Raw genomic sequence first — 26,859 nt, 5'->3', positions numbered from 1 at the left:
GGGGGGGGGGGGTCGGGAGGGAGCTGAGAGAGGTAATGGGGGGAATTTAAGGGAATAAGGGGGGGAGCTGAAGGGGGTCTAGGGGGTGAAACTGAGCGGGGGGGGTCCTGGGGGAGCTGCGGGAGCCCCTGGAGGTGCTGAGGGGAGTAAACGGGGGAGCTGAGGGGGACCGGGGGTGCTATGGGGCGTCGGGGGGGCGCTAAGGGGGGGGGAATGGGGGGAGCTGAGAAGGGTACGGGGGGAGCTGAGGGGTTTCCTGGGTGCGCTGAGGGGGATTTGGGGAAGGGGCACCACGCAGCAGGCCATCGCTGGAGTTTGGGGGGGGGTCTCGGGGCGCTGCCCTGCAGCGGGAGGGGACCCCACGGGGAGGCCGAGCCGCGGGGTCCGGCAGCTCCCTGCCCTCCGGGGGGGTCGTCCCCGAGCGGGGGGAGGCGCACGGAGCTGCTTCCGAAGCAGCTCGGGAAGTTACAGGAGGTTTTGGGGGTGCTACACGCAGTGTTAGTGGGGAAAATGGCAGCTTCTGCCTGCTTCCAACCTGTCTTAAATGCCTTCCTGAAGATTACATCGAGTAGCTAACTTGTGTTCTAATATTATGCTGATAAAAGATTAGTAGGGAAGGGAGGTTTGTCCAGCTGGCCTCAGTCAATGGAAGGACCTGAAATTTGCCCTGCTTTTAATTTCAAAGGATCCTTGTGTATGCAAACAGTGTTAATACTACATTTACTTTGCATATGGGAAATTAAAAGAGAGCTACTTTCTAATTTCCAGGTCCAAACTGCACATCCTTCCAAACATCAGACATGATAGTTAGCTTTGTGGCAGGGTTTTAATGTCACATTACATCTAAGGAGTTTGGGACCTGGTTAAGTATGGTAGTTTAATGCTTTACTATTCTTTTAATATTTTTTTTCTCTATTCCTATTGGTACATTATAAAACAAGCTCATACTTTAGATATTGATTCTAGTAATTCAATTTCACTAAAGCTACTACTTGTTACATACTGTTTGTTATGATTTCCTGTTAATTGTGGCTTATTATTTATTGCATGCTGATTTAATATATGAATTAGTCTTGCACTCCCTAGGATCTAGTCATCTGATGTTAACAACTGAAATCTGTAATTTTCATATATGAAGCTTTAAAATTTGCATAACAGAATATTAACCCATTTTTTTGTTAGAGTAGATGTTAAATTCTGTGTTCTCTACAGCTCTTCAGCACTCTGTTTTTTAATCTGAAAATGTAGCCTGTGTGCTATGTAGGCAAGCAATGTATAAGTGCATTAAAATATGTTTCCAAGAAGCCATGGACCAACGACTGGATCCTGTTTAGAGTAAGTGTGTCTGCTAAGGTTCACTGGTGTGAAGGTAGAGCAGATAGCTTGAGGCTGAACTGAACATACAATACACGTTTAAATAATTTCTAAAATTAATTCTGGTGTGTTTTTCAGCTGTTATTACAACATGCATCTAAGTTTTTTGTTTTTTTTTTTTTTTCCCCCCCCCCTACTTTGTACTCAGTGTTGTGGCTGAAAACTTTCCTGGAGTTTTGAATGTCAGAACAACTTACTTTTCTTCCTGGCTACTTCTGTAAGATTTCTTCTAAAGCTTCCTAATTTAGGATTTAAATTACTTTCCCTCACCTACTTGTATTTATTTATTCAGGCTTTTCTTCACTCGCTTGCTACTTGCCAGGTTCATGATAAGCTTCTGCCTTTCCAGAGGTTAAAGATGACTTTACTGAAAGCTTGTTGGTCATCTGGAGTGATCAGGACAGCTTTCCTTTCCATCTTAGTTGCTGAGCATGTTTCCTTTATAGTGCTATGATGTACCTGATTTGAATTTGGCTTGCCTCTGTATCTTCTTTAAGGTTTAGAATTCTTCTTTAAGGTTTAGAAGTTGAAGTTTCTATAATTGATTTGGGTATTCCTAGGGTTAAGCAGACACAAATCTGCAGGTGTCCCCCCATCCATTTTTTCTTCACTAGAATTCTGTCTGTTATGTACTTTTTCAGGTCCGATATACTTGCTTAAAGAATAATTGACAGTCTTGTCCTGGCAGATATTCATATAAGGTGACAACTACTTTCCTGGCTAGGAGAGCTGGGTGGAGCTTGCTCTGGAAATAAGTCAGAACAGCACGTGACCAGACAATGGTGCTGAATAGGTGACTTTTCAGCAACCCAGTTTGCTTTTGCTCCCATAGGCAATTAGGTGTTCCATGGCATGCATCCTCTATTACCTTGTGAGAAAAAAATACTTCTATTTACCATCTGTTTTGAGGTCTGTAAAAATACCGCTTAATATTAGGAAGAGCCTAAATAGATCTTGATTCTTATGAGGACTCTAAAAAGCTACTTGTCAGCTAAAGGACTTAAGTGGCCTAAACTTACGTTTTAGTAACACTTTTCTCCTTAAAACTTTCTCTCTTGCTGAAATTTAGTTTGGGCCATAATTCCTCAGTAATTCAAAGGATGCTGGAGGTCAAGATAGATGAGCAGTGGCAGCAAGGGATGTAGAAAAATTCTGATCTCAGTTGGCTGGTGGTAGTATGTAATAGTGTTTCTTCTTAGGCACAATAACTTGATATTTTTAGTAATTTCTCTAAAAATCCTGTTAATTATGTTTAGAGCACTGAAATAATGTTCACAGAAACCACTCGGAGAACAAGATGCAAACTTTCTAAAACTGTGAGAATCCTGAGATTTGTGTTCGAAGTAGTTTACTTTAAAAGTTATGTCCTGTGTGTGCTTTTTGTTTGATTGCAAATTGTGTGTTAGGGAGAATACCTGACCAATGTTTACCCCTAATGTAATTTTTTACTTGCAGATGTTTCAGAACTAGTTTGGAATTAAATTACTGTTTGATTACATGCAAAAAGAGCACGTTGTTTAAATTTCTGAACCAAAGGAACAGCTTAAAAAATCTGCTCCAAGTGTACTTGTGAGGACCTGCGTTTATCAAACTGTGTCAAAGTCTAACTAATTTGCTTAAAATCTTTGGGTTCCATCAGAAATGTGAAATAGAGGCTTCTGGATTTTCTGTCTGCAACAGACATCCCTGTACCAGAGCACGTTCCAGTGAGTCATGTCAAGTACATCATGGACAAGTTGTGCTTCTAGGAAAGCTTATTTTAGATAGCAGTTGCTGGACTAGCAAACTCAACTAAATTAAGCCAAGGTGTGATAGTCAATAAAATGACAGTAGATTGTCTTAACGCCTCTAAATGCTCCTGATCACAACTGCACCTTGCAGCCTCACTGTTCTGTAGCACCTATGACTTACTCTTATTATGCTTTATTAATTTTGTAAGTCTATATAAGATACAATTGCATTTTTGTTTTTGTTTCTACACCAAGATACCAGGGAATAGTGATATATATATATTTTTTTTTACTAGGATTAATAAGTCTTCTGTTTTCTTATACCTGAGGTCCAAACAAAGCTTATCCAAGTGAAAAATCTCTGAAAATGCAGCATCAACTTGCATTCTTGTGGTTACATTTTTGTCATAGTTCTTGAACGCTCACAGGACTTTTGGTAGAATTGATCACAGCTCCCTTCTATGGGCTTTATTTTATGTTAGATTTTTCTCCTTTTTATAAGCTATTTTTAACTATTCTCTGTTGATTTTGTTTGAACCAGGAGAGTGAACTAGATGACTTCCTGGGGTCCCTTTCAACCTGAATTGTTCCGTGTTTTTAAGTATGCAGTGCTTGTGGTAAGAAAAAAGTGTCAGTAATAGCACGGTAATGTGAACAAAACGTATGTGACACATGGCAGCTGGAGTAAGGAAAGATAATGTTTAGCCTTTTGGTGGCATTAGTGCCAGTGCTTCTTCTAGTATGTGTGTTGGCCACTTGAAGCAAACTTCTGAGTGCATTCAGCAATGACTAGTTTGGGCAACATGAACGTACAGTCTTGAGCAAAGCAGACACCTTGTTTAAGACTCAATGCCCTTTAGATTGTTTCACTCCCTAAATATCCTCACTGGCCTGCAGCAGGCACTTTGGAAATAGTTATGTTCCAGCAGCTGGACATCCTCACTCTTCAATTGCTTTCAATAAGTGGATATAGCATGTATCTTTTTGGTTTTCCCTAGCCTTCATTTTTCTTGACCTTGTAGCTAGCTGGAACTTTCACTTTTTTTTTTTCCACAACCAGAATTAATGAAAGGACCTTTAGTATCTTCTGTTTCAGTTATGAAGCCTATAATTTCCAGAGTAGGATGGTGAGTTATCTGTGTCGTGACATTTCCCCCAAACTGGTCATCTCTTGCTTTGCCTTGTTCTCTGTTTTAAGACTGTTCTTCGCCAGACTTCACTTTGCATATGAACCTGCTAAGAAAGTCTTTGCCAAAAACCGGTAGGTCCCTGTACAAGAAACTAGCATATAAAGGAATGTGAGTTTATGTAGTTGACTCATACCAGCATTTGAGTAGCCACATGCTGATGATTTACTGACAAATACAGAGCTGATAATGCTACTGTTCGTAGATCATAATTGTAAACTTGAACTGCTTACATGAAAGCAAATTAATGCTGTATTGTGAATGCCAGTGTATGGTGTAAATTCTTGTTGTTATCAAAAGCAAGTCTTGATTTACATCACCACTTGACTAGGTAGATCAGTGGTCTATGTATCAGCCTCTCCAGATGGATGAGCTGTGCCGCCTCTTGTACCCTGGTCAGCATGGAGAAAGGCTGCGTCTTGGCACGGGCTCGCTCGATTACCAGACATAGTGTGTATATGCAGTGCAGTCAAGGTGCCAGCACGTTGCACTGATGGCGTTTGTCCACGTCTGAACTGCCCTCAGGCAGGTAGCCAGCGCTGTGTTGTTCCTGTTAGAATAATTCATCAGGCTTGTGGCCTTTGCCTGACTCCAATAAAAGGCAGACCACTAGGAGAAGGCTGTGGATTAGATGAACTGTCCTGGAGTCTATGTGTAGGCTGCTGACGGTGTGACTTGGCTGCTCTATCAAAATGAACACAAATAATTTGGGGTAATTCTTGGATTCTAGTAGCAGTTCGGTTTTACAATTTCACTTACTGAATTTGGGGCTCTTTTTTCCAGTGTTGTGATGAGACACAAACATAAGCAAGAGATGCAGATGATTGAAGCCAAAATATAAAGATGGTTTTGTTTTATGAAGGAATAAAGCAGTCAAAATTTGATCAGTGAAATTTGGCTGCCTTGAAGAGGTTTATATGAAAGTGAAGCTGATCAAATTTCAGTACAAAAGTTCGTTCAGGACAGGTGATGGAATATTGAAAATGTGTTCTCTAAAACAGCCTGGGGCAAGTTACACGTGATGTGCAACTCTGTGTAAATGTTAAGACCCTGGGTTTAACTTGCTAAAAATTTATGGGATATGTTTGTTTTTTATTTTTTATTCTGTTTCTACAGGGTTTTGAGTTATATTCACGAAAGAGTGGAATTCTTAACTGGCTTAAGACAGAGCTTGATTTCTTGACTATCTGTCTGAAAAATCAAACTGTCAATTAAGCACAGATACTTGGCTGTAAGGAAAAGGTTTTTCTCATTGTATTCCCTGAAAATCCCCATAAGCTTTCTTAGACTCTGTTATGAAGAAGCATGCTGTCTTTAGATAAGATAAACGTAAGGTGTGTCCTCACTGAGGAAGGAAGAATGTGGGTCTTTTGCTAAGTTAGAATATAGTAAAATCATATGAATACAAAGCAAGTGCTAATATTTTTAAGGAATAATATTAAGTCATGTTAAAACTCGTAAAACTCCTCCTATATTGGTTCATTGTAAAAACTGGGCATACTTCTTGTCCCCTGGAGAAGCTGGGTCTTCGACTATGAAACAGGGCAGAGGAGAAAATAACTTTGGATATAAGTTAGCTTTCAAAACAACTGCCTTTACTGCTCACAATGAACTCCTGAAAACCTTTTCTGTGTATTTTAAAATATTGAGTAGGAAATATATTGTGTAGCTCTAGCATTTATTTGTGATTAGAATGTTCTTTTGGTTTTTGTTCACTGAGAATCTTTTATTGATTCTTCTGCTCTGTGGATTTGACTTGGACCTTTAATTTTCTACTCCGGTGTGATTTTACTTTATTTATACTTTCTTTTTAGAGGAAAAAAGGGAGAAGGTTAGGGACAAACATGTGTTTTACTGTAATTCATTAAAATTTTTGAGACAATATGACTATTTTGTAAATATGCACTGACCTGAGATATTCAAACCACAAGTAAGAAAAGGTGGTGGAAATCCGAAGGTGGGTGTAATGCATTTCTTTACTCCCTAGCCTTCTAGGAATTCCTCTGAAGGAATTTCTTGCCTGTGTTGGAGCAGCAACAACACACTTGCTGTACAGACCATCTAAGTTTTGCAGATGAGACTTCTTTCAAACTGAATTGTCCCCCTTTTTTTTTTTGTTAATGTTGTTTTTCCTTTCACTTTATGCTCTGTTGTCCAAACCATTTCACTAGCCCCATATTCAACCTCACTTGTCAGGTACCAGCACTGCCGAGGTTCTTATCTCTCCTGCAGCAGAGCAGGCTGGGAGCTGAGTTCTGTTAGGCAGAGAGACAAATTACGGCCTCTCTTCAAGCCATGATAACTGACTCTATGAAGGCATATGCACTGTGGCTTCAGGTAGCTGCTTCTGGTGAGTTCCCACCGAATAGGATGTGCTTATGTGGAGATAGCTATCTGCTTATTCTGTGCGTCTGGGAAATGCTTCAGTTCAGGTGCAGCTGTTGTTAAGGCTTGGCACTTGAGTTTGGCTGTAAGACTGTACCTGAGCTGCAGATTCATCTAGGTTAGAAAAGACCTTCAAGATCGAGGCCAACCATCAGCCTGACCTATCAAATCCTATCAGTAAACCACGTCCCTGCTGTGCCACACATCCTTCCAGACCAGCAAGTAACGCTGTGCACTCTGGCTAGCGGGAGGCAGAACTTCTGATTGCATGCGGTTTGAAGTTAGCTACTTCTTTTTCTGTATTTTTTTCCACAGCTGGCCAGCTGTGACCCTGTGTATTTGCTCCAGCATGCAGTGCTTTGTGATGAAGTGGTGGGGTCTCAGCAGGCCTTATCCTGTCAGTGGAACAGTGCTTCTGATATTGGTTCTCAGCCTACCAGCTATACCGATCCCATACTTGAGAATCTTGTTTCATTCTAATATAAATTTAATTCTAAAGCAGTTTTCTACTGAAACTGCTAAACTATTGTCCTAAACTACTGATGTTATTATGTTTCTGGCTTATATACTGTTTTAAAACAATATTTTCAGAGTAAAAAACATACTTTCACTTTTAATTGGTTCTACTTGTGCAGTCTTGGTTATTGTACAACCAAAACACATGCAAGTACAAAACTGGATGCAATACACAACAAATGTGTCAGCTATAGTAGAATACAGGATGAATTAAATAGGCAAAGTATGTTCTTGCACTATCTGGGGGGAACATTAACTGTGTTTTAAGAGACCAGTCATCCTGCTTTAAAAACAGTGTGCTTCTGGACTCACTGGGACCATGCATACTCCTTCAGTGAATTGTGTTTTAAAAAGTTTTACCTTTTTCAGACAAGATTATGAACAAGTCCTTGTTTAATGGTCTAGCAGTAGATAAATGTAACACATGTATCCACTTTTACTTTCAGCATTGATTTAAAACAAAAACGTCCTAGGGCTCTGATGTTCAAGAGAACTTAAGATAAACTGCTCACCTCCTGTAATGCAACGAGTAAGAAACGCAACAGCAGCTCCCAACTTACAGTTCGAGGAGAGAGAGAGTATGAAGGATGCTATATAAAATCTAATTGTTGTTAGCCATATGTAAAGCCAAGTATTTGAAACATTACTTAGCTACAATTTGACATCATTTAAGGCATGTTCTGACTTTAAAACCGTATTTCATGCAAGCTGCATTTTGAATCCCACTCATGTGACAAGAATCCTGTCTGAAGGATGTTTGCAGATGAGGATCTAGAATTGTCAAGCTCAACTTGAAATGTTGAGCTTACTTTGCTGACTTCCAGAAAACACCAAATTTAACTCTTTGCATGTCTACTTGAGTATATTGGAGAGAACAGGATAAGTTACAAGGACAATTTAGAAACTTTCTCCATTTGCCTTGCCATTAAAGGTGTTTTGTTACAATGATTTTTACCTTCATGGGGAAAATGAACAAGGTTACTTGAGTTCACTGGGTTTGTCCAGACGTTTTGCTGCAGGAACAGCGTGGAGTTTGGACCTCTTCTCATTTAATAATGCAGTACCGAGTCCTAGTTCAGATAGACTTACTAGCTAGATTAAAAATCATCTTTTTGTGATCGACGTGTTCCCTAGGCTGCTTCAGAACTTAAGGTGAAGCTTTTTTCCTTGAATTACTGCTGTTCTGTCATCTGTCATGGCACCAGGAGCACTTAACCTACCAGCTAATAAATCGCTTTGGAGAGCTGATTTGTATGGTTGTTTTTTTTTTGTTATTGTTGTTTTTGGTTGAAAGAGTTTTGTGCTAGTTCAGTTCTTGGTCAGACCAGCTCCATCTGTGGAACCTCTGTAGTTGTATGTGCACTAGGACTGACAACAGAAGAGACAGAAAAAAAAGCACAACGTGGCAACCCAGCAGTTTAAGCAGCAGTAGAACTGCATCGTTTTGGGGTGGTTGTCTTCAGGCATGCTGCAGGGGATTTGCTTATTTCCACACAGAGCAAATGATAAGTCTGACTCTTCAAAGCCCAGGCTTCTCCCTTGTCTAGTTGTTTGCAATGCACCAGTGCCCAAAATAACCTGCCTTAACCTGAAGTTGTTGAACAGAAGTAAGCAATTCCTGAAAGGGATTTCTTTCTATCACTTAATGCCTGTTCTTTTTGGAATTAAGAGTGTTTCTCTTACTTGGTTTCTCTACAATGCACTCTTTAAGAGAGTGGTTTGTATTCCTTTCCTGCTTTGAAGGAACAGTGCATGTTTCAGTGTATTTCATACACAGAAGTCCTCTTGCAAAATGTGTCTGCCACTTTGTGTATCAAGGTGACCAGAATTTAATCAGTGACTGTGGAAATAGCTGCATGTCTCTTGCCCCTTGATTCTGTGCGGCATTAGTACTGTTTGGCATCCATACACAAACTGTATTATTGATTTTTCTAGCGTGCCTAGATTCGTATAAAATTTAACAGATGGGCATGCTTTCAGGAGTGCTGCTCTTTGAGAGAATGAACTCTGTTTCCATACTTTGTAGGTTAACAATTTGTTATTTCATCTGTTATTTGTGAAGGAACTTTTCTTTCCTTCTCCAGTCTGTATGCCTATTGGATTACATACCAGAAAGCCAGAACATTTTTATGAATGTTGGTTGATAGTATTTTAAATGTTAAAGAAACTCTTCATCTACTTGTAGAGCTTCTGTTTCGAGGCAAGTGCATAAGTACTGTCATGTAAGAAGTTTTTCACTATGGAGAGACTTCAGGAGTAAAATCCTGAGCTTGCTGAAATGGCGCTGTAATGAAAGCTCCGCAGGCCAACCACAGTACGTGTGAAATAGCCAACAGTCTTCTGAAGCATTGCAAAACAGAGGCCTTTGGTTCATGCCTAGATTCTGTGCCACCTGCTTACCACACTCAAGTGGGATGATTTGGGTCTCTTCCAGCTCTCAAATGAGAGTAATATTTCTTTTAAGGACTCTCAAGGTATTCTACCAGCATGCTTTTCCTTACTCTATGAAACCATTCTTTTAAAGCTTTGTTCCTGTGGTATGGGGACCCTGGCATGAGGATCATGTGTGATATGACACAGGAGTGTTGGGAACCTTGGTCTGAACAGTTTTGTCTGTGTTTCTGTACCCTTTCTGGTGCTGCTGGTCACTGGGTGTTATGCTTTGACCCACATTTACCCTGCCTGCAAGCTTTGTCATCTGGACCTCTTCCAGGTTTTCCAGCACTGCTCCAGTTTATAGAAGTCTGCAGCAAATACACAAACAATGCTAAAGCAAAGAGGCTTAGAATCGGGTCCTTCTCTGCATGTTTTTGTTCCTTTGAGGGATTTTTTTTTTTTAATCTGTAGGTCCCATTATGCGTATAGAGCAAGTAATGCTTTACAGTCTGTATTTTTATAGTGGGGCTGAAGGAGAGCTGGCAGTACAGTTAGATACAGGGTATGAATATGTTAGGTGAAAAAAAAAAATAAGGAGATGAACTTATTTCAAAGAACTTTTAAGTGTAATTTATACAATGGTAAAAATAAATGGGTTAAGATTTTAGGGATAATTATAGAATGCCTCTTGATTATGTGGATCAATGTCCCCAAACTTGAAGTGGTATAATTGTTAATTGGAACATACCACTCTTAGACTTATATAAGTCTAATATAACTTATATTAGTTATACCTCAGTATATAGTTTAGTGGCATGGCTGAGTGCTTAAGAAGGTTGAATAATCTGTCCAAATAACCTACCTGTGGCTTTGATATACACAACTGGTGAGATTGGCCGTGGCTATATTAGTTGTTTAAGAGGAGTGGCAAACTCACTAGGTGTATGAATGAATTATCTCTTGACCCTAATAACTAGAGAAGATCTTAAGAACTTAAAAACATTGAAACAAGCTATGAAGAATGTGAAATTTGAGTCACAATAGCATTGTAGGCATACCTAGAAGGTGAAGCTGGCAGAACTTTGCCATACAGCTGTGACATGGCAAACACATTGTTTCAGTGAAACTGGTTTTCCATGTTTCTAAGCATCAGTTAGATACTAACACTTAAAATAGCAAGTGTGCCCCCAAAGCACAGCGTGGTACAATACTATGTACAGAAAAATTGCTTCCTTTAGAACTTAAGTGTATATATATTTTTTTTGGGGGGGGGAGGGGGAGCTGGGAATGGAACTGTTCAGAATTGATGTTTTACTTTCAAATCTTTTAAGCAGTGTTCTTTAGAAGTACTTGTGCTTGGAAGCTGTATTTAGTACTGCTGGGGTTTGGTTGTTAAATACACTTGGCAATAAAGTTGGAAGAATGGTCTTTGCCATCTAAGTATAGAGATTGGTTACAACAGTATATTTTAAAAATTAAACTTTTTTCTTTGCAGGTGCACCTGTAGAGACTTCTCCGGAGGAGCAGACAGCCTCTTGTGAAGGTGATTGTTCTCATGTTCTGATAACACATAGTGTAGCTCCATTAAATAAACTTTAACAAAATTATTGCAAAGCATCTCCTTTTTAAAAATGTGTGCAATCCTTTTCTAATATTCATTCTTTGTCACCATACTGCTGTTGTAAGGCAGTGTGCTTATCAGCGGTTATTTACAGTGTTGCACCAAGTCAAGCAAGGCACACAAGGACCAACTGGTTTATTGAAGGCCATAAAGCTTGCAAGAAGCAAAATTTTAAAAACTGAGTCTCTATATTAAATAGCATAGGAAAGTGCCCAATCACCTGAACTATCCTTTTATTAATTTACTCTATTACTCTGTTTTTAATGCTGTCTTGGTAAATAGATGTAGTTTGTAATTCCTTTTTTTTTTTTCCCTAGGTTCAAATGCTGCTGCTAACATGGAAATTTCAGAATCTGTTGGTAAGATGGGAGTTGTTCAATTTCACTATAATATGGCTACAAAATAACTATTATTGTGCTTTTGCTGAATCCTTGTAAACAAAATTGAAGAATACCTTATTGAGCCATTGTATTTTGGTCCTTACTGTTTTTCATTGTGTCTTTATACTTGGATTAGCAAAGAGATAATTGACCACTAGTATGCATTGACAGATGCAGTTAGATTACTTTGTGAAAAGTAATGACAGTGAAAAAAGCATCAGCTCTTTATTCAAAAGTCATTTTATATTGCAAAATAGTCTCACTAACATGTGAAATGGCAACTAACATAAAATAGTAGTATGAATAATCAGAACATGGAAATTGTATTTGTATGGCTTATGGGAGAAGTTAAACCATTCTCTCTCCCTTTTTCTTTCTAAGCATGGCTGTCTACAGATTCAGACCAACATGATAGACTGTGTTGATCTTCAGATGTGTTTTCCCCATGAAGTTTTTGCTTTATTAAAACAGAAGTTTCTTCATTTCTGTGAATCAGTTTTCTGATGTCAGCATGCAAAATAATTTGAAAACTCCAAGAAATAACTATTTCATAAACAAGCAGCAGTCACCTTTTTTTTTTAAAAAAAAAAAAAAAAGATAAAAATGCATTAACAGATTGAATAATTGAAATCTTTTCATTGCATCTTGGGGAGTGGAAGCTTTTCCCAGTAGTCACTGCTTTTTGTTTCTTGATCTATTTGAATATATCTAATTTGGTTAATTTTTAGTGGAAAATGGAGAGACAGAAATGTCCCCAGAAGAGTCATGGGACCACAAAGAAGAAACAAGTGAAGCGGAACTAGGAGGTGGTCCATCAGTGGATTCAGGGCCTTCTGAAGAAAGCGCTCAGGAAATGATGGAAGAAGAGGAGGAAATACCAAAACCGAAATCTGTTGTAGCACCACCAGGTGCTCCTAAAAAAGAGCACGTAAATGTAGTATTCATTGGGCACGTAGGTAAGTTGTAAGTGAATGGGAGGTAACTGAATCTTTGCATTGTGTATGAGGTGAAAGGATTAGAAATGAATCCTGCTTTTTCCAGCAATGCATGTATACATCCTGTCTTGAGCGTAGTAGGAGCATTCATCTTAATGAAGCTACTTTGGAAAAAATAAGTAATTTAAAGCAGATATTTCAGGGGTAGAGTGACAAGGAACTGCTTGGGTTCTCTTGCACACAAGAGCGTCTGCGTTCATGATTTCTCAAGTACCTGCTCTTTTAAATTCCAAAGTTATGTATCTGTGTTAGTGTTCCAAAGGACAGAATCAGAAAACAATGCTTCTTTTCTGCTTTAAATAATTTCAGAAAGCTCCTATTGTTAATAATTATTAAATCAAAAAATAATGTTCCAAAGTTTAAAAATAATAGATCTTTAAACAATAGAACAACTTAATACAGGGCTAATACCTAAGAATTTGTAGCACAGCATCTCAACTGAGTAGTTTCAACAAGTTTCAGAAGAATCTTAAGTGATGTCAAAAGTGCATAGGAGTTATTGAATCATGAGTTCTAGATTTTTCACTTGTACAGACTCTTATTACTTTAAAAGCATTGTAACTTAGCCAGGTAAGTTCAGAACTGAGTCACAAAATAAAGAGGCAGTGGGCAGAGGTACATCCCGATATTGAAGGGTAGCCTATAGAAGTTGGTAACAAGGGAGAAAGGAAGCAGGATAAAGGGCTTTTGCACATGTTTAACCCATGTTTTTGCTGGATCACAGCTTGTTGGGTGTTCTTTGATTACAGATGATGCCAAGTTGATATGTATTAAAAACATGATTTTCAAAATTCAGTAATTGACAGTGAACTCTTGTGGAAACAAGGGAAGCTGAGAGATACTTCAAAAAAGTAGATTAAAATTAGGAAAGGCATCTTTGGAAATGAGTAAGATGACATTGATCTTAATTATTTTCCTTTTTCTTAGGATTTTATTTTAAATTGTGAATAATTTAACTATTTCCTTTGTTTTTTTTAGATGCTGGCAAGTCAACCATTGGAGGACAAATAATGTAAGGAAACTAAAAATGTTTAAGAGATTGATGATCTGTTTTGTGGATTAAAATATATTACATAAAATAAGTATTTTCTTTCTGTATTTAATCCTAGATTAATATTTTTATGATAAAATAACATCATGTGTATAGTATAGTTGCTTATTCTCTTTGGATTTTTAAAAATTCCAGCAGATTTAAACTTAAAAGTTTCACTTAATGGAAACAACTGCAAAAGCATGCATTATTAAATTGAAAAAATTGCTTTTTTAGAACATAACTCTGTTTTTCTTTGCACTTTTTAAATGCAGTTGAAATTGCTTTATATCATTTGTTAAACTTTGTCCTTTTTGTGAGAAATTAGAAAGAAAAGGCTTATTCCCTAGTGTTAACATCATCAAGCTTAATTTGATTTTAAAATATGAAAATAAAAAGTTAACCTTTTTAAGTCTATTTTACAAACAGTACCTAGAGTTTGCAATACTCTTATGAGACAAAAGTAAATAAATGCAGTTTAATCTTATAGTTTGTCAAAAACAAGAAATGGAATGTAGTACATGAAGAAATAAATGGTATCCTGCTGATGCAAACTATTCCTATGATTTAAAATAATATTCTCAGCAAAAGTGGGAGGTCTTTGTCTTGGCATTTTCATCCTGTTTTGTTTTTGACCAAACTGGAATGTCGGAACTGTCATGCTACATTTAACCTTGTTGCTCATACTAGAGCAAATTAGTATTTTGTTATCTGATGTCTGTTCTCTGTGTACAAGGCGATGTCAGTTCTTTAACACTTGTACCAATGTGTTAGGTTCCTAAAGTTGTCTGTAGGAATTTTTCTGTTTTTAATTTTTGCAGAAGATCCCTTTGTTGTGAGGAGGGGGGGAAGAGGGTAGCCAAAATTGTCAGTAAACCTTTATTTACTGTTGTTATTTTACCTTGTAAACTATGCAGATTACAGTTATTAGAAGATCAGGTAAAAATATCTGAACGAAAAATCTGAAAGTTGTAATGTTATAAAATTGTATGCTCCTCACCTACCTGTTTTGGTAACTGAAAAATCTCTCTTAAAATATCAGGTTACTTCTTCTATGTAAGGAGTGAAACCAAAAATATTTTTCTTTACATTTTAGAAATGCTTTATTTATACTTATTTTAAAAATTCTCTTATCTCAATTTTTACTCTAATTTTGAAAGATTGGATTTCTCTGACATGTACATAACAGACTTAGTTCCTTTTCAAAACTTGCCACTGCAGAACATTTTACAAAGAGGCTTAAAAAAAATCTCAGCTAAAGAAAGTGTCGTGCTTTTCACTGATAATTGTGCAGATTTCTATAGAGAAGAAATTCCACTGCTGTTCACATCAGATTGTTCCAGTTTTTCAAAATAATCTGTAGGAATTGTGTAACTATTTAACTACATTTTTGTTTATGTAAAATTACTTTTTTTTCTTAGGTATTTGACAGGAATGGTTGATAAAAGAACACTTGAAAAATACGAAAGAGAAGCTAAAGAAAAAAACAGAGAAACATGGTATGAAACTTACTGAAGATAATAGTCTGCTTTTTTCTTTGTGCTGTGATGAAAACAAGAAACTGTTTTTTAATCTCTGTCCCTGTGGAACTTTATTATTGCTGGAATGGATTTGGTTTGTGGGGGGAGGAATTGCTGTTTTCCTCCGGTACTTCTTTAACCAGGTCTATATGAAACAGTGCGATTCATGATTCACATTGCGACAGCTTTTGCTGCTTTTTTCCTTTTTTATTTTTTTCTTTTTAGAAAGTGCCTAGTTGTCTGTTAGAAGGAGTACAAGGCAAATGCTTTTCTCAGGCAGCCTTTGGGATTATCCTACCTGTCTTTTACCTCTAAACAGCAGAGAGATATCTAAAGGCAGAGATCAAATCAGTCAGTATGGCAGACACGAGAGGAGAGCAAGTGAACAGTTTTGGCAGTAGCATTTATTCATATAAAAACTAAGATTAAAGGTCAGGAGTTGTTAAGTTTCCTCTGGGTAGGAAGATGCTACTCTCATGTATGGATTTTGGGGCCTTGTTTGTGTTTTTCTTTTGTTTGTTTATTTGTGTGTGTGTGTGTGTGTGTGTGTGTGTTTGTATACAGCCCATACAGCATCCTGCTTCTTTTGCCCTCAGTTTCTGGAAAGCTGATTTCCCTTTTGGAACCTTTTAATTTCACTTCATCTGTCTAACTCTAAGTCTAACTTGATTGTCAGTGGGATAAAATATAATTAGGAAGGAACAAGCATTGATGTGACTGAAGATAGGATGAATAAAGGATATAGGATGGGTATGAATATAGGATGAATACTGCCTATTTCATCACCAACTTCTGCTTAAGTTTGAGGCAATAAGAATGTGCAAATTAGAGCTAATTTTTGAGTTAATTATGTTGAGAAAAAGGAAATGTTTTTTATTTGATACAGAAGTGTCTTTCAAACTGAGGCAAAGCTCAATACTTTAGTATTTGAGGTTAGATCATACCTAGAGAGGTTAGGAATTGAAAACTGTTGTTCAGAATTGCACAGGTCTATGTGAAGGACAGCTAGCACTGGGCAATATGGCTCACTAGACATACAAGTAACATTCAATAAAAATCACTGTTGGTGTTAGAAAAGCTTCAGTTTGGCAGTGCTGATATGGTTCAAAGTGTTGAGGGGGAAAAAAGATGTTACAATAACCAATGAATATTAAACAATATTTGGATTGTTTTCTGTAGGTACCTTTCGTGGGCCTTAGACACAAACCAAGAAGAACGAGACAAAGGTAAAACAGTAGAAGTGGGACGTGCCTATTTTGAAACTGAGAAGAAACACTTCACTATACTAGATGCTCCTGGGCATAAGAGCTTTGTTCCAAATATGATTGGTGGGGCTTCTCAAGCTGATCTTGCAGTGCTGGTAAGGACAAATCAGATTTTTATTTATTTATTTATTGTGAAATTAAGCTTTTGATTTTTGTTGATTTACTCATTTCACTGGTTACAGTGGCCAAAAATTAAAAATCATAAGTTGAGCCTTTTTTGGAATAACTTAACAGCTTCATAAAATTGTCTACAGTTTTCATGTGTTTTTTTTGTATGTCCCAGCAGAAACTAATGAACAATATTGAGGTTATACCAGTGGTGTATTTTCAAAGCTTTTACCAATTTTGACTACCAAAAGTTATTTTTGATTAAGGTGACATTACCCATTGTCTGTTTTTCTGCTGAGAAAAAATATTGAAGTTTTATTAAAATGTTTATTTTTAATTAGGTTATTTCTGCAAGAAAAGGAGAGTTTGAAACTGGATTTGAGAAAGGTGGACAGACAAGAGAACATGCCATGTTAGCAAAAACAGCAGGTGTAAAACATTTAATAGTTCTTATTAATAAAATGGATGATCCAACTGTAAACTGGAGTAATGAAAGGTGAGTTTACTATTTTTTTTTTTTAAATCATCAAAAGATACTGAAATGAAGTAATTCCTAACCAAAGTAAATTTGTATCCCACTTTTGCTGGAAACTTAGAAGCTTTATACTGGTTCTGAAAGGAAGTGACTCTGCTTTCAGTAGTTCAGTTTGCCAGATTCTTGCTTGCTTGGCCACATTTCTGGAAAGCTCGTATCTTAGGTTTGGTGAGAAGAGCATTATCCTGTTCAAATAACACAGGGTAGATGCATACAAGGTGGAGTTTTTCTTTTATGATAAGCTGAACTGAATAAGCAAATAATATATTAAGTGTTTCATGACTGCAATCTGAGAAGGAGGGAGGAAGGGAATCTTTCAGTGTTACGGGCCAAGTAAAAATAACTAGAAAGACAATATGTAATCCTTAAATAACTGTAATAATAAGGATTGAGTTATTCTTTTCTGCTTTAATGCTCAAATGTTACAAAGGAGCTTTAATTTTCCTAAGTGTCAAAACTTAGGTCTTTTTAAGGCTTATGTCACATCTTCTTGTCCCTTCAAGCTGGATGCTAAAAAGCGTAATTTAGTCCTTTCCTAGAGATATTTGTGTAGTGATAGAATACAGTTTTTCCTTCTACAGTATGATAAGAAATTTTGTCAGAGAACTTGCTGTGCTGTCAAGAATCATGAAAGTTCTTGAGGAAAGCTATGAGGGATTATGCAAACTTACAGCATCAGCCTGGTGTGCTAAGAGAATAAAGGATGGCCAATTGTGCTGTCTTGGTCCTGCCCCAACCTTCCCCAATTTTTAACATTATTAAATTCAGCAGAAACTGAGGGGAAGAAGTGTAATAGATATAAATAGCTGTAAGTTTTGCAAAATACAGGAGATTGGAAAAGACAAACCTATTGCTAGGGTGAAAGCCTACAGAATGACCTCAGTAGCTGTCTGCTTGGTCTGTCTTGCTACCTTGGCCTGTATCTCTTGCTTAAAAGCAGATGTAGCATGTGTTGCTGCTTACCCAGCCCAATAACTGGGGTATGTGGGAGAGAATTGGTGGTGCTTTATGGAGCAGAGGAATGGGGGAAGTAAGCAATACCAAGTTGTGCTGGAAGACTGGGGAGAAGATGAAAATGTGCCACCAAACTGTATTAGTTTTGCTACTTACAGAATAACTCATGAAACTTAGTCTGATTTTTTTGTTGTTTTTAAGCATAGTATTATGCAATGTTGGAATAATTTCAGTTTACTTTAATGTGCTTGTCGTTTTCATAGATATGAGGAATGTAAAGAGAAACTGGTGCCGTTTTTGAAGAAAGTTGGCTTCAATCCCAAAAAAGATATTCATTTCATGCCCTGCTCAGGACTGACTGGAGCAAACCTTAAAGAACAGTCAGAATTCTGCCCTTGGTATATGTATGTATCTGAAATTCGATGATTTGTATATTAGTTATGTTTCAATAAAAGCAAATGCTACGGTGAAGCTAGGAAGAAGTATAGAATGGTGTATTGTAGCTGCATTCAAGAATTCCTGGCTAAAGTGCTTAAGGAAACAGGATCACAGCAACAAGAACACAGAGCCATGTAATCAACCAAATAAAAGCATTTGCTAACCGAAGAAGATTAAAGTTAGCAGACTCTTGAAAATATTAGCAGTATTTATTAATTTTTGGCTTTATGAAATTGAATGCAATACCATCACGTGAATTTCCCAGTGATGCTGCATTGGACCTGTTGCTAGGATGAGTAATTGTTTGATATGAACAGTTTGATTGAAAATGAATTATCGTTAGTGACAAGTCATGTCTCCCACTGGGTTTCATGTTTTCCAATATTGTTCGTGGCAGCTAAAATGTGTTAAAAAAAAATCTTATTTGGAACTAGCTAATGGTTTTGCATCTCCAAAACAAATTCAATGAATCCACCAAGATTCTCAAGGGGATAATGAATGTGTGTAAAATATGCCTGGGACTATAACTTCAAAATTATATGTACTTCCTAGGTGTTAACACGTTAGCTAGGGTAATGTGGACACTAATTATGGACTGTTATAGATATAGATTTCTTAGAGGTCTTGGTACTTAAAGATGACAGAATGAAAATCTTTCCCTTTGTGAGACTGCATTTATCCCTTCTGAGTAATTGTTAAATAGATGGGTGTTTGTGTAACTGAAACAAATGCCTTCTGCTTTTAGTGGACTACCATTTATTCCCTACCTGGATAATTTGCCAAACTTCAACCGTTCAGCTGATGGACCAATCAGGCTGCCAATTGTGGATAAATACAAGGTACAATTTAAAATATAAATGTACTATTTTCAAAAAGTAGTAAATGCGCTATTTATCGTATTTTTAGAGCGTATCCTTTTTCTTTGGTATGTCTACATTTCCAGCTGTGGAATAGTGGCGGGGAAGGGAAGGAATTCATTTGATGTTATATGAGACTCAAAATCTGTAATCTTTCATGAGAATAGCTTCCAAAACGTTAAGCATTGCAGTGGTATATAACTTCATAGGGTTAGGTTATCATACTTAGAATTAAGTATGATAATAAAACAGACTCTTTAGAAAAAAGTTTTTAATTCTTATGTAATTTCTTTTAATTGAAGGATATGGGCACTGTGGTCCTTGGAAAGCTGGAATCAGGTTCTATTTGCAAAGGACAGCAGCTTGTGATGATGCCAAACAAGGTATGCATTAGACATTTAGAAAAACTCTGCTCTGAAAACAGCTTGATTTTTAAAGATATCAATTACTTTAAATCAGAAAATTTCCTATTGTTCAATTGAGCAGAAGTAAGTACTCATCTCATATGAACGATGTACCCAAGTATGTGTTTGTATCTCATTGACTTCCTTAGAATTCAGAACTCACGTTATATATCCTCAGTAAACTGAATTGCTGGGCATCATAGTTTGTTTGAACTGTGTATTACTTTGCATTTGGACAGAAAGCATACAAAGGCTTTTTTTTCTGGGGGTTAATAATGTTCAAAACTTTCTTTTTTGTCCTTCTTTTTTTAATTTTTGCCAAAGGGAAATAAGAAAAAAATTAAAAGGTTACAAACAGTAAACCGTAACAGACAATAGCTCTTAATAAAACTTCTTGACTTATTATTTAGGAGAAATTGAGAAACTAAATGCCTTTAACCAAACTGTTACAGAATTAGTCAACAATATGTCTCTCGTCTCTTTGTAAGTTTTAAACTAACTTCACATTGAGACATAGTGGGTGTCTTTGAAATTTGCTTTCCATTGAACATATTGAATTATATGAATTCAAACCTATTTGAATAACTATGCTGTTTAAAATGTTAGTCATTGAAATATTTTACATTTTCTGAAGCTTGCAGAACCATATATAATGCGTTTAGACTTTGGGTTTCTTTAAAATCCTGTCGTATCAGTGATTTTTTTTTTTACCTAGCTAAAATATTCAATAATTGAAAACTGCATTTTTGCTTTAAGCACAACGTGGAAGTTCTTGGGATCCTTTCTGATGATGTGGAAACTGATTCAGTAGCCCCAGGTGAAAATCTAAAGATCCGACTGAAGGGAATTGAAGAGGAAGAGATCCTTCCAGGATTTATTCTCTGTGATTCCAACAACCTGTGTCATTCTGGACGCACATTTGACGCCCAGGTAGAATAATTAACATTTGGTTGCCATGTAAGTGGGTAAACTGCATTGAAATACTTTGCCGGTGTTTCACCAAATCTGATTTTCAGTAGTTCTAGGTTTCAGTTGAGATTTCTCATTTGTTATCACATCTCTAAATTGACAATAACATCCATTTCTATTCCAACATCATCAATCTGACTTTTGAAAATGTGTTTTGAATGGAACTTCTTGATTAAGTTTTGGTCACCTATAGTCTTGAAAGGAAGACCTCGGTATGCCAATGCTTCAGTTTTATGCTTTCATATTAGAAATAATTTGGTCATCTCTTTAACAAAGATGTTGTGTTTGTGTATTGTTGAAGTATGCATACAGTTCTATATGCAGTTATTCTATGCTCTTTTATAATGAAATGAGGAAAATTGAACTTATTTTTAATTGTTTTACAGATAGTGATAATTGAGCACAAATCCATTATCTGTCCAGGTTATAATGCTGTGCTGCACATCCACACCTGTATTGAAGAAGTTGAGATAACAGTAAGTGTCCTTAAAATATCACTAAGTTGTGTTGTGATGTGAATGCAGACAATGCACTTGTTGGGGTGAAGAGTTCTCTGGAGTGACTAATATAACAAAGCTCCAGCCTCGATTGGAATCTTTGGTCAGTACTATAACAAAACCAAAAATGTCTGTAACTCTTAGCATAAGCCTTCTGAAAAGTGCAGTAGGTAATGATGAATTCTCTTATGCAGTAAGTCTCAGAAGTTCCTCTCTAAGACAGTGTTTCAGTCTTTTTTCCCTTCTTTCACAGGCCTTAATCTGCTTGGTGGACAAGAAAACAGGAGAAAAAAGTAAGACACGGCCACGCTTTGTGAAACAAGATCAAGTATGCATTGCCCGTTTAAGGACAGCAGGAACTATCTGCCTTGAGACATTCAAAGATTTCCCTCAGATGGGTCGTTTTACCTTAAGAGATGAGGGTAAGAGTGCTTGATCAATAATTAACTGCTATAAAAATACAGTTATTTCAAATAGATCACACATGGCAATGAAGTATTAAAATGCTGGCATCTAGCTGAAATTACTGTATCTGCGTAACAATGGAAAGCAACCCTAAGTAAATTGTTGTGCAGAGTTCTTGCTAGTAACAAGAAGTGTGTTTTATTTTAGAGGAATAAAGTGCATTGTAAAACGAACAGTTGAACTTGAAAAATTAGCAGCACTGTTTTCCTAATGCACCCTGGAATGACCACCAAAGATAGAGATACTGTAATATCTCTTTAAATGCAGAAAAGATAAGAGTTTGTTACCTTTAAAAGCAATGAACAGGTCTGGCAGAATGATTCTGCTTTGCACTCCTTAAATGAACATAGAGTGCACTTTCCACAATTCATGCTGTAATCTTTCCTGTGAAAATCACAGTTTCTAAGTTTTGTGCTGTGCTTTCATCCTACAATACAGTAATTTATTCTGTGTTATTTCTAGTATTCTGGAGAGCCTTTATATTTAGGGAAAGCTTTCATGTTCTTAAAGATTTATGCTTTTTAACAATATATGTAACTGTAGTGTTTGTCTCCTTGGTTTAGGTAAGACCATTGCAATTGGAAAAGTTCTGAAACTGGTTCCGGAGAAGGACTAAGCATTTTTCTCAATGACCCCCGCACAATACTGTGAGGAAAATCGACTCTGCAAAAGCCTACTTCACACCGCCTTCTTATTTTCTGCCCATTGATAAACTTCTCCCCATATTTTGCAAAGACAAATTTCACAGCAAAGGTCCACATTATGTCAGCTTTCTCATATTGAGAGCTCTGCTATGCCACTGTTGAATTTCCCCTCCAAATTTTTTTTCTCCCAAATTCTGCTTCCTTGGAAAGATTCGGCAATAGCTTTGTAAGTGATGTGGACGTAATTGCCTATAATTATGAAAATCTAACGGATTTTTAATGTTTAATTTCCCCCGACATATATACGAAGACCTCTTTTTTTTCCAGGCAGATCATTCAGAGTGTGCGAGTGTGTGTGCACATGTTACAAAGATGACTACCATGTTAATAAACTATTCAATTTGAAATCTTTTTCGGTATTTGAATTGCTTTTGAATAATGTTTTTTATCCAGATGTAACGCAGTTGCATTAGCTTTTTAACTTTCCAGTAACCTAGATATTTGGTTACCTGGATTTTTCTAAACTCCTCAGCCTCCCCACACACACAGTTTTAAACGAGGCAATTAGGCACTCAGCCAAGTTTGTATTAAAATAATTAGTTTTGCCCCCTTCCCTTTGTTGAAGGCATTCTTAAAATGAAAAACATTCATGCAAATGTGGCACCTTCGTTAGCTTTACATTTGTTAATATCTTCAGCAAACTTAGGTTGACTTAACATAATTACTAGACACAGTAAGTCAATTTTGAAGGCTAAAACTACATATTGTGTCGTTATAAAAAATCAGCATTGATAAATTCTTAACTGCAGAAAATGCTAACAACCAGTAAATCAGTGAAATTGCAAAAATAAAAATATGTGGCAACAGTGCCTATTAGTATTTATAAGAGCTACATTTTGTGGGAGAACTGGGCCAATGAAAAAGTGCCAGTTTATATAAGTTACTCAGTTCACCCTGTCTTTAATTTACAGGGCTGGATAATCCTGGCTGTTTTAAAGATCAGTCTGGACTGAGAGGGAGAAAGACTATTTAAATCCCTAAGAGTTTGCACATACTGAAATATGGGAGGGTCAGAATCAAGCACAGTCTGTAAATTTTTGCATATCAAAAAGCAATGTAAGCTTATAAGGACCAGTGAAGTTTTTCTTCAAAAACTGGTTCAACATAAAGCTTACTCTCAGTACAACTTGAAGGAGCTGCATAATAAAAACTTACTTAGCTGCACTTTGAAAGTGGACTGTCTACAATTGCTATCCTGATTCTAACAATTAGGATGAAGGCTGTTTTTTTTCATTTTCCAGAATATTAGTAGTAAGTATTAAAAGGTATCTCCAGAGCTTCTTCAGAATGTCTTAAACTAAACATTTTCAGTTGTACAATTGTGGTGAGCCCATCTCCTCCCCCCAAAAATTTACAGTCTAGTGACTGTACCTGAATTCACAGAACTCAAAACTGAAACAGATTTTTTTTGTTGATTTTTTTTTTTTTTTGGTTTTGTTTGTTTCTTTGTAACTGTGGAACTCCCATTCATTTCACTTACAGCTACATTGTATGGACAGAAGAAGTTATTGTCCTTCAGTTTCATATGACTACACTTGTAGCTACCGTAATGCATGGAATTGAAATAAATTTTATTATGTCTGCAAATCTCTGGGCTTTTATTTTTTGGTAAATCAGAGTTTTAAAGTACCTTTTTTTCCCTACCAAGTGAACAAACCCCAAATTTCCTTGGCTCTTAAATTAATGAAGAAATTAAAAGCCAAGGAAAGTTACTGTCTTGTTATTCTGGATTGACTTAAGATTTCCATGTATCTCATATCATAACCCTTTCTTGAAGTAAGCTTATGAATTTGAAATTTGCTGACTATTTGGCTAATACTTAGATTCCTAAATTGTTAAACTTTTAAATTTTGTTCATTTATTGAAATGCATCTCAAGGCTACATCATGCTCCAATGGAATTTTTCACTTTAGAACAAACCTAATGCGGAATTCTAAAGCTTCATTATATTGGGGCTGTACCAAGTGTTCATTATTAAACTGAAAAATCATCTGGTGGATTGAAATACTAGTAGATAGAAAGTTTTGGCATTTCCATAACTCACCCCAGTTAGTGCATTTGATTGCCACTTCATAAATCCAGTTAACATCACCTTGTTTGTAAAGAAAACTTAAATTATTTCAAGTTCATTAACAGAGTACAATGCAATTAGATATTGATAATCTGTAATTTTTTTTTGGGGGGGGGAGGGGCATATAAAATATTTGCATTCTCTAAAATTTAAACATACTTGATATTGAAATGTAAAGCATAGGTCTACGCAATTTGGCTGCATTTTAGATAGAAGAGCTAAGAGTCCATTACATCTGAATAAATCTCAGATTACATCTCAACTTTTTCATTACATCTCCATTCTACATTTTATAGTCCCATTTTTACTATTATTGAGTACAGCTAGATCTAGATGAAAGGGAAAAAATGTGTGGCTTTTTTTGAAATAAATACTATTTGCTGATTCACTGAGGGTAATAAACTTTTTTAAAGGACCATTTTTAATACTTATTTTTGTCAAAACGTGGTATGCTGCTTTAAAGAATTAACAAAAATTAAGAAACTGTGCAACCACAACAGTAAAAATAAGTGAACAAAAATAAGTAATAAAAGTTGGATTGAAGCTATAGGAACCATAGGAGCATGGCCAGTATAGCTGTGCTAGCACATGATACTGGCAGAGTATTCCTAGGTCCTGGACTGGATATAGCTTATACCAGCAAAACTGTGAGTGAGTTTCTGCAGAAGGAAGCAATTTGGGGGTGTTTCTCCCCTGTATAATTGCATTAACAGCAGCCTTTGTATGCAATGTGGTACTAATCAGGATCACACCTCTTTTCCCTGATTGTTGGCCAAAGTTTGTAGTGTAGATATGGCTTAAGTGTATAGCCATGATGTAAGTTATAAATTATAATTATGTAAATTAAGACCTTGTATGTCGTTTAAATGAAAGCCTTGATATATGTAACAATAATTAAATGTAAAAAAAAAAAAAAAAAAAAAAAGTGTGCAGCAGTACTAATTATTTTGCAACAAGAAAATAATTACTTATTTCTGCAAGTTACCAGGAAGTAAAGCACACTAAATGGAGAAATGAGTACAGCATTCAGTTGATTAACATTGTCGTCATCCATCTAAATCCAATTCTGCTACCCTGGTTATCTTTGCAGAGAATCGGGAACTGATATACAAACATATGATGGCACTGGTTTCCTGGGACACTCATTCTGGTAGTAAACTGTATTCTTGAACAACGAGCTATTGATGATGTTGTAATAGTGTTGTAAGACAAATGGCTGCTCTAAGGAGGTTTATCCATGGGGATATTTGCTGGTCATGAATTTTATGTGTTTTTTTTTTTTGTTTGTTTGTTTGTTTGTTTGTTTTGTGGCATAAAGGCCCAGCAAAGATTGCTCAGTGACAAACCTCTGTTTTAGACTATTTATGGCACCAGTCCATAAAAACTGTTAATTATGAGAAATGTGTTTTTATAAGTGTTTATTAATGAGTATGACCTAAGGGGGGGGGAAAAAAAAAAAAAAAAAAAAAATGTTTCAATTGTCCCAAGTATTTAATTCTGTATTACTCTGGCTTTTTGGTTCTTAATGCAGAGTGTTTAAATGATGATGTTAAAGCAGATGAAATGTACTCCAGATGAGACTGTTTTCTTCTTGAACTGATACTTAAAGGCTCTTGCTTATTCTGCTGTTTTTGTATACACTACAGAGGAATTGGTAAAGAAAAATACACCAACAAAACTGGAGTTACTACTACTGAAGATTTCATATTGTGAACCTGTTTCTTTCCTTGTGTTTATTTTAATGCAGTATAAACATAACAAAATATTTATTTCCCTCTGAAGAAATACTAGAAAGGAGTCTAGTCTAAAGATAAAATAGAAATCTATGCTAACAAACCCAAAATCTGTTGTGTGTATATAAGTTTTAATAATACTTATGCTTTCATCAGCTCTCCTTCCCAAAAAATCTCAACTTCCAATGTAAGTTCGAATGTAAGTTATCTACCCTCAGTTAATTACAGATACACCTAAAAAAGCCCACATACTTCTGAATAAAATGAGAGATGACAGATTAGCCATCAGATGAAAAAAAAAAAAAAAAAAAAAAAAAAAAAAAATTGAGACTGCGTTCCTGTCATCTGTTAAACCTGTAGAACTGATGATAGGCAAAGGATTATAACATGAAAAGTTTACAGCTTGTGTCAAAAAGACAGGTGCTTCTGGTTCTGAAACAGTAGTTTTTGAATAACTGAATAACATGGGATGTAAGTATTCATCCAGCTGACAGGTAACTAGATTATAGCTAGAGGCTTACACTAGGATTGCAAAGGAGCGCAATCAGAAAAACAGTGCTTGAACAGAAGTAATGGGGATTCTTTTCTTAGGTTTCTATGATAAAGTATATTTCTTACTCCGGGTTTGCTTTCTCCATGTTCTTTGTGCCACTTTTGTTGCACAAAGAAGAAATACACTTTATAAAGCGAGATCTGGGATTTTATCTGCCATCAAATAATCTGGAGGAACACAAGCCTGGTACTG

The 26,859-nt window shown here is 36.4% G+C and overlaps 1 protein-coding gene across 1 annotated transcript in view; it reads left to right on the top strand.

Annotated features, from left to right (window-relative positions):
* The window catches only part of GSPT1 (G1 to S phase transition 1), a 26,982-nt gene extending 909 nt beyond the window's left edge, over nucleotides 1-26,073 (top strand). Inside the window, exons 2-15 of the mRNA XM_035339414.1 lie at nucleotides 11,064-11,111; nucleotides 11,507-11,548; nucleotides 12,298-12,525; nucleotides 13,543-13,576; nucleotides 15,016-15,093; nucleotides 16,294-16,474; nucleotides 16,829-16,983; nucleotides 18,240-18,380; nucleotides 19,160-19,253; nucleotides 19,574-19,654; nucleotides 20,432-20,605; nucleotides 21,031-21,120; nucleotides 21,395-21,563; nucleotides 22,170-26,073. Coding sequence (XP_035195305.1) covers nucleotides 11,064-11,111; nucleotides 11,507-11,548; nucleotides 12,298-12,525; nucleotides 13,543-13,576; nucleotides 15,016-15,093; nucleotides 16,294-16,474; nucleotides 16,829-16,983; nucleotides 18,240-18,380; nucleotides 19,160-19,253; nucleotides 19,574-19,654; nucleotides 20,432-20,605; nucleotides 21,031-21,120; nucleotides 21,395-21,563; nucleotides 22,170-22,222 — 1,568 coding nt within the window. The 3' untranslated portion in view covers nucleotides 22,223-26,073. The remainder of the gene's footprint in view (nucleotides 1-11,063; nucleotides 11,112-11,506; nucleotides 11,549-12,297; nucleotides 12,526-13,542; nucleotides 13,577-15,015; nucleotides 15,094-16,293; nucleotides 16,475-16,828; nucleotides 16,984-18,239; nucleotides 18,381-19,159; nucleotides 19,254-19,573; nucleotides 19,655-20,431; nucleotides 20,606-21,030; nucleotides 21,121-21,394; nucleotides 21,564-22,169) is intronic.
* The last annotated feature ends 786 nt before the right edge of the window (nucleotides 26,074-26,859 follow it).

The sequence above is a fragment of the Oxyura jamaicensis genome, chromosome 14, assembly GCF_011077185.1.
Source record: "Oxyura jamaicensis isolate SHBP4307 breed ruddy duck chromosome 14, BPBGC_Ojam_1.0, whole genome shotgun sequence".
Lineage (NCBI taxonomy): Eukaryota > Metazoa > Chordata > Aves > Anseriformes > Anatidae > Oxyura > Oxyura jamaicensis.
The sequence above is the reverse complement of the archived record's forward strand: the minus strand, read 5'-3'. Positions and strand labels throughout refer to the sequence as shown.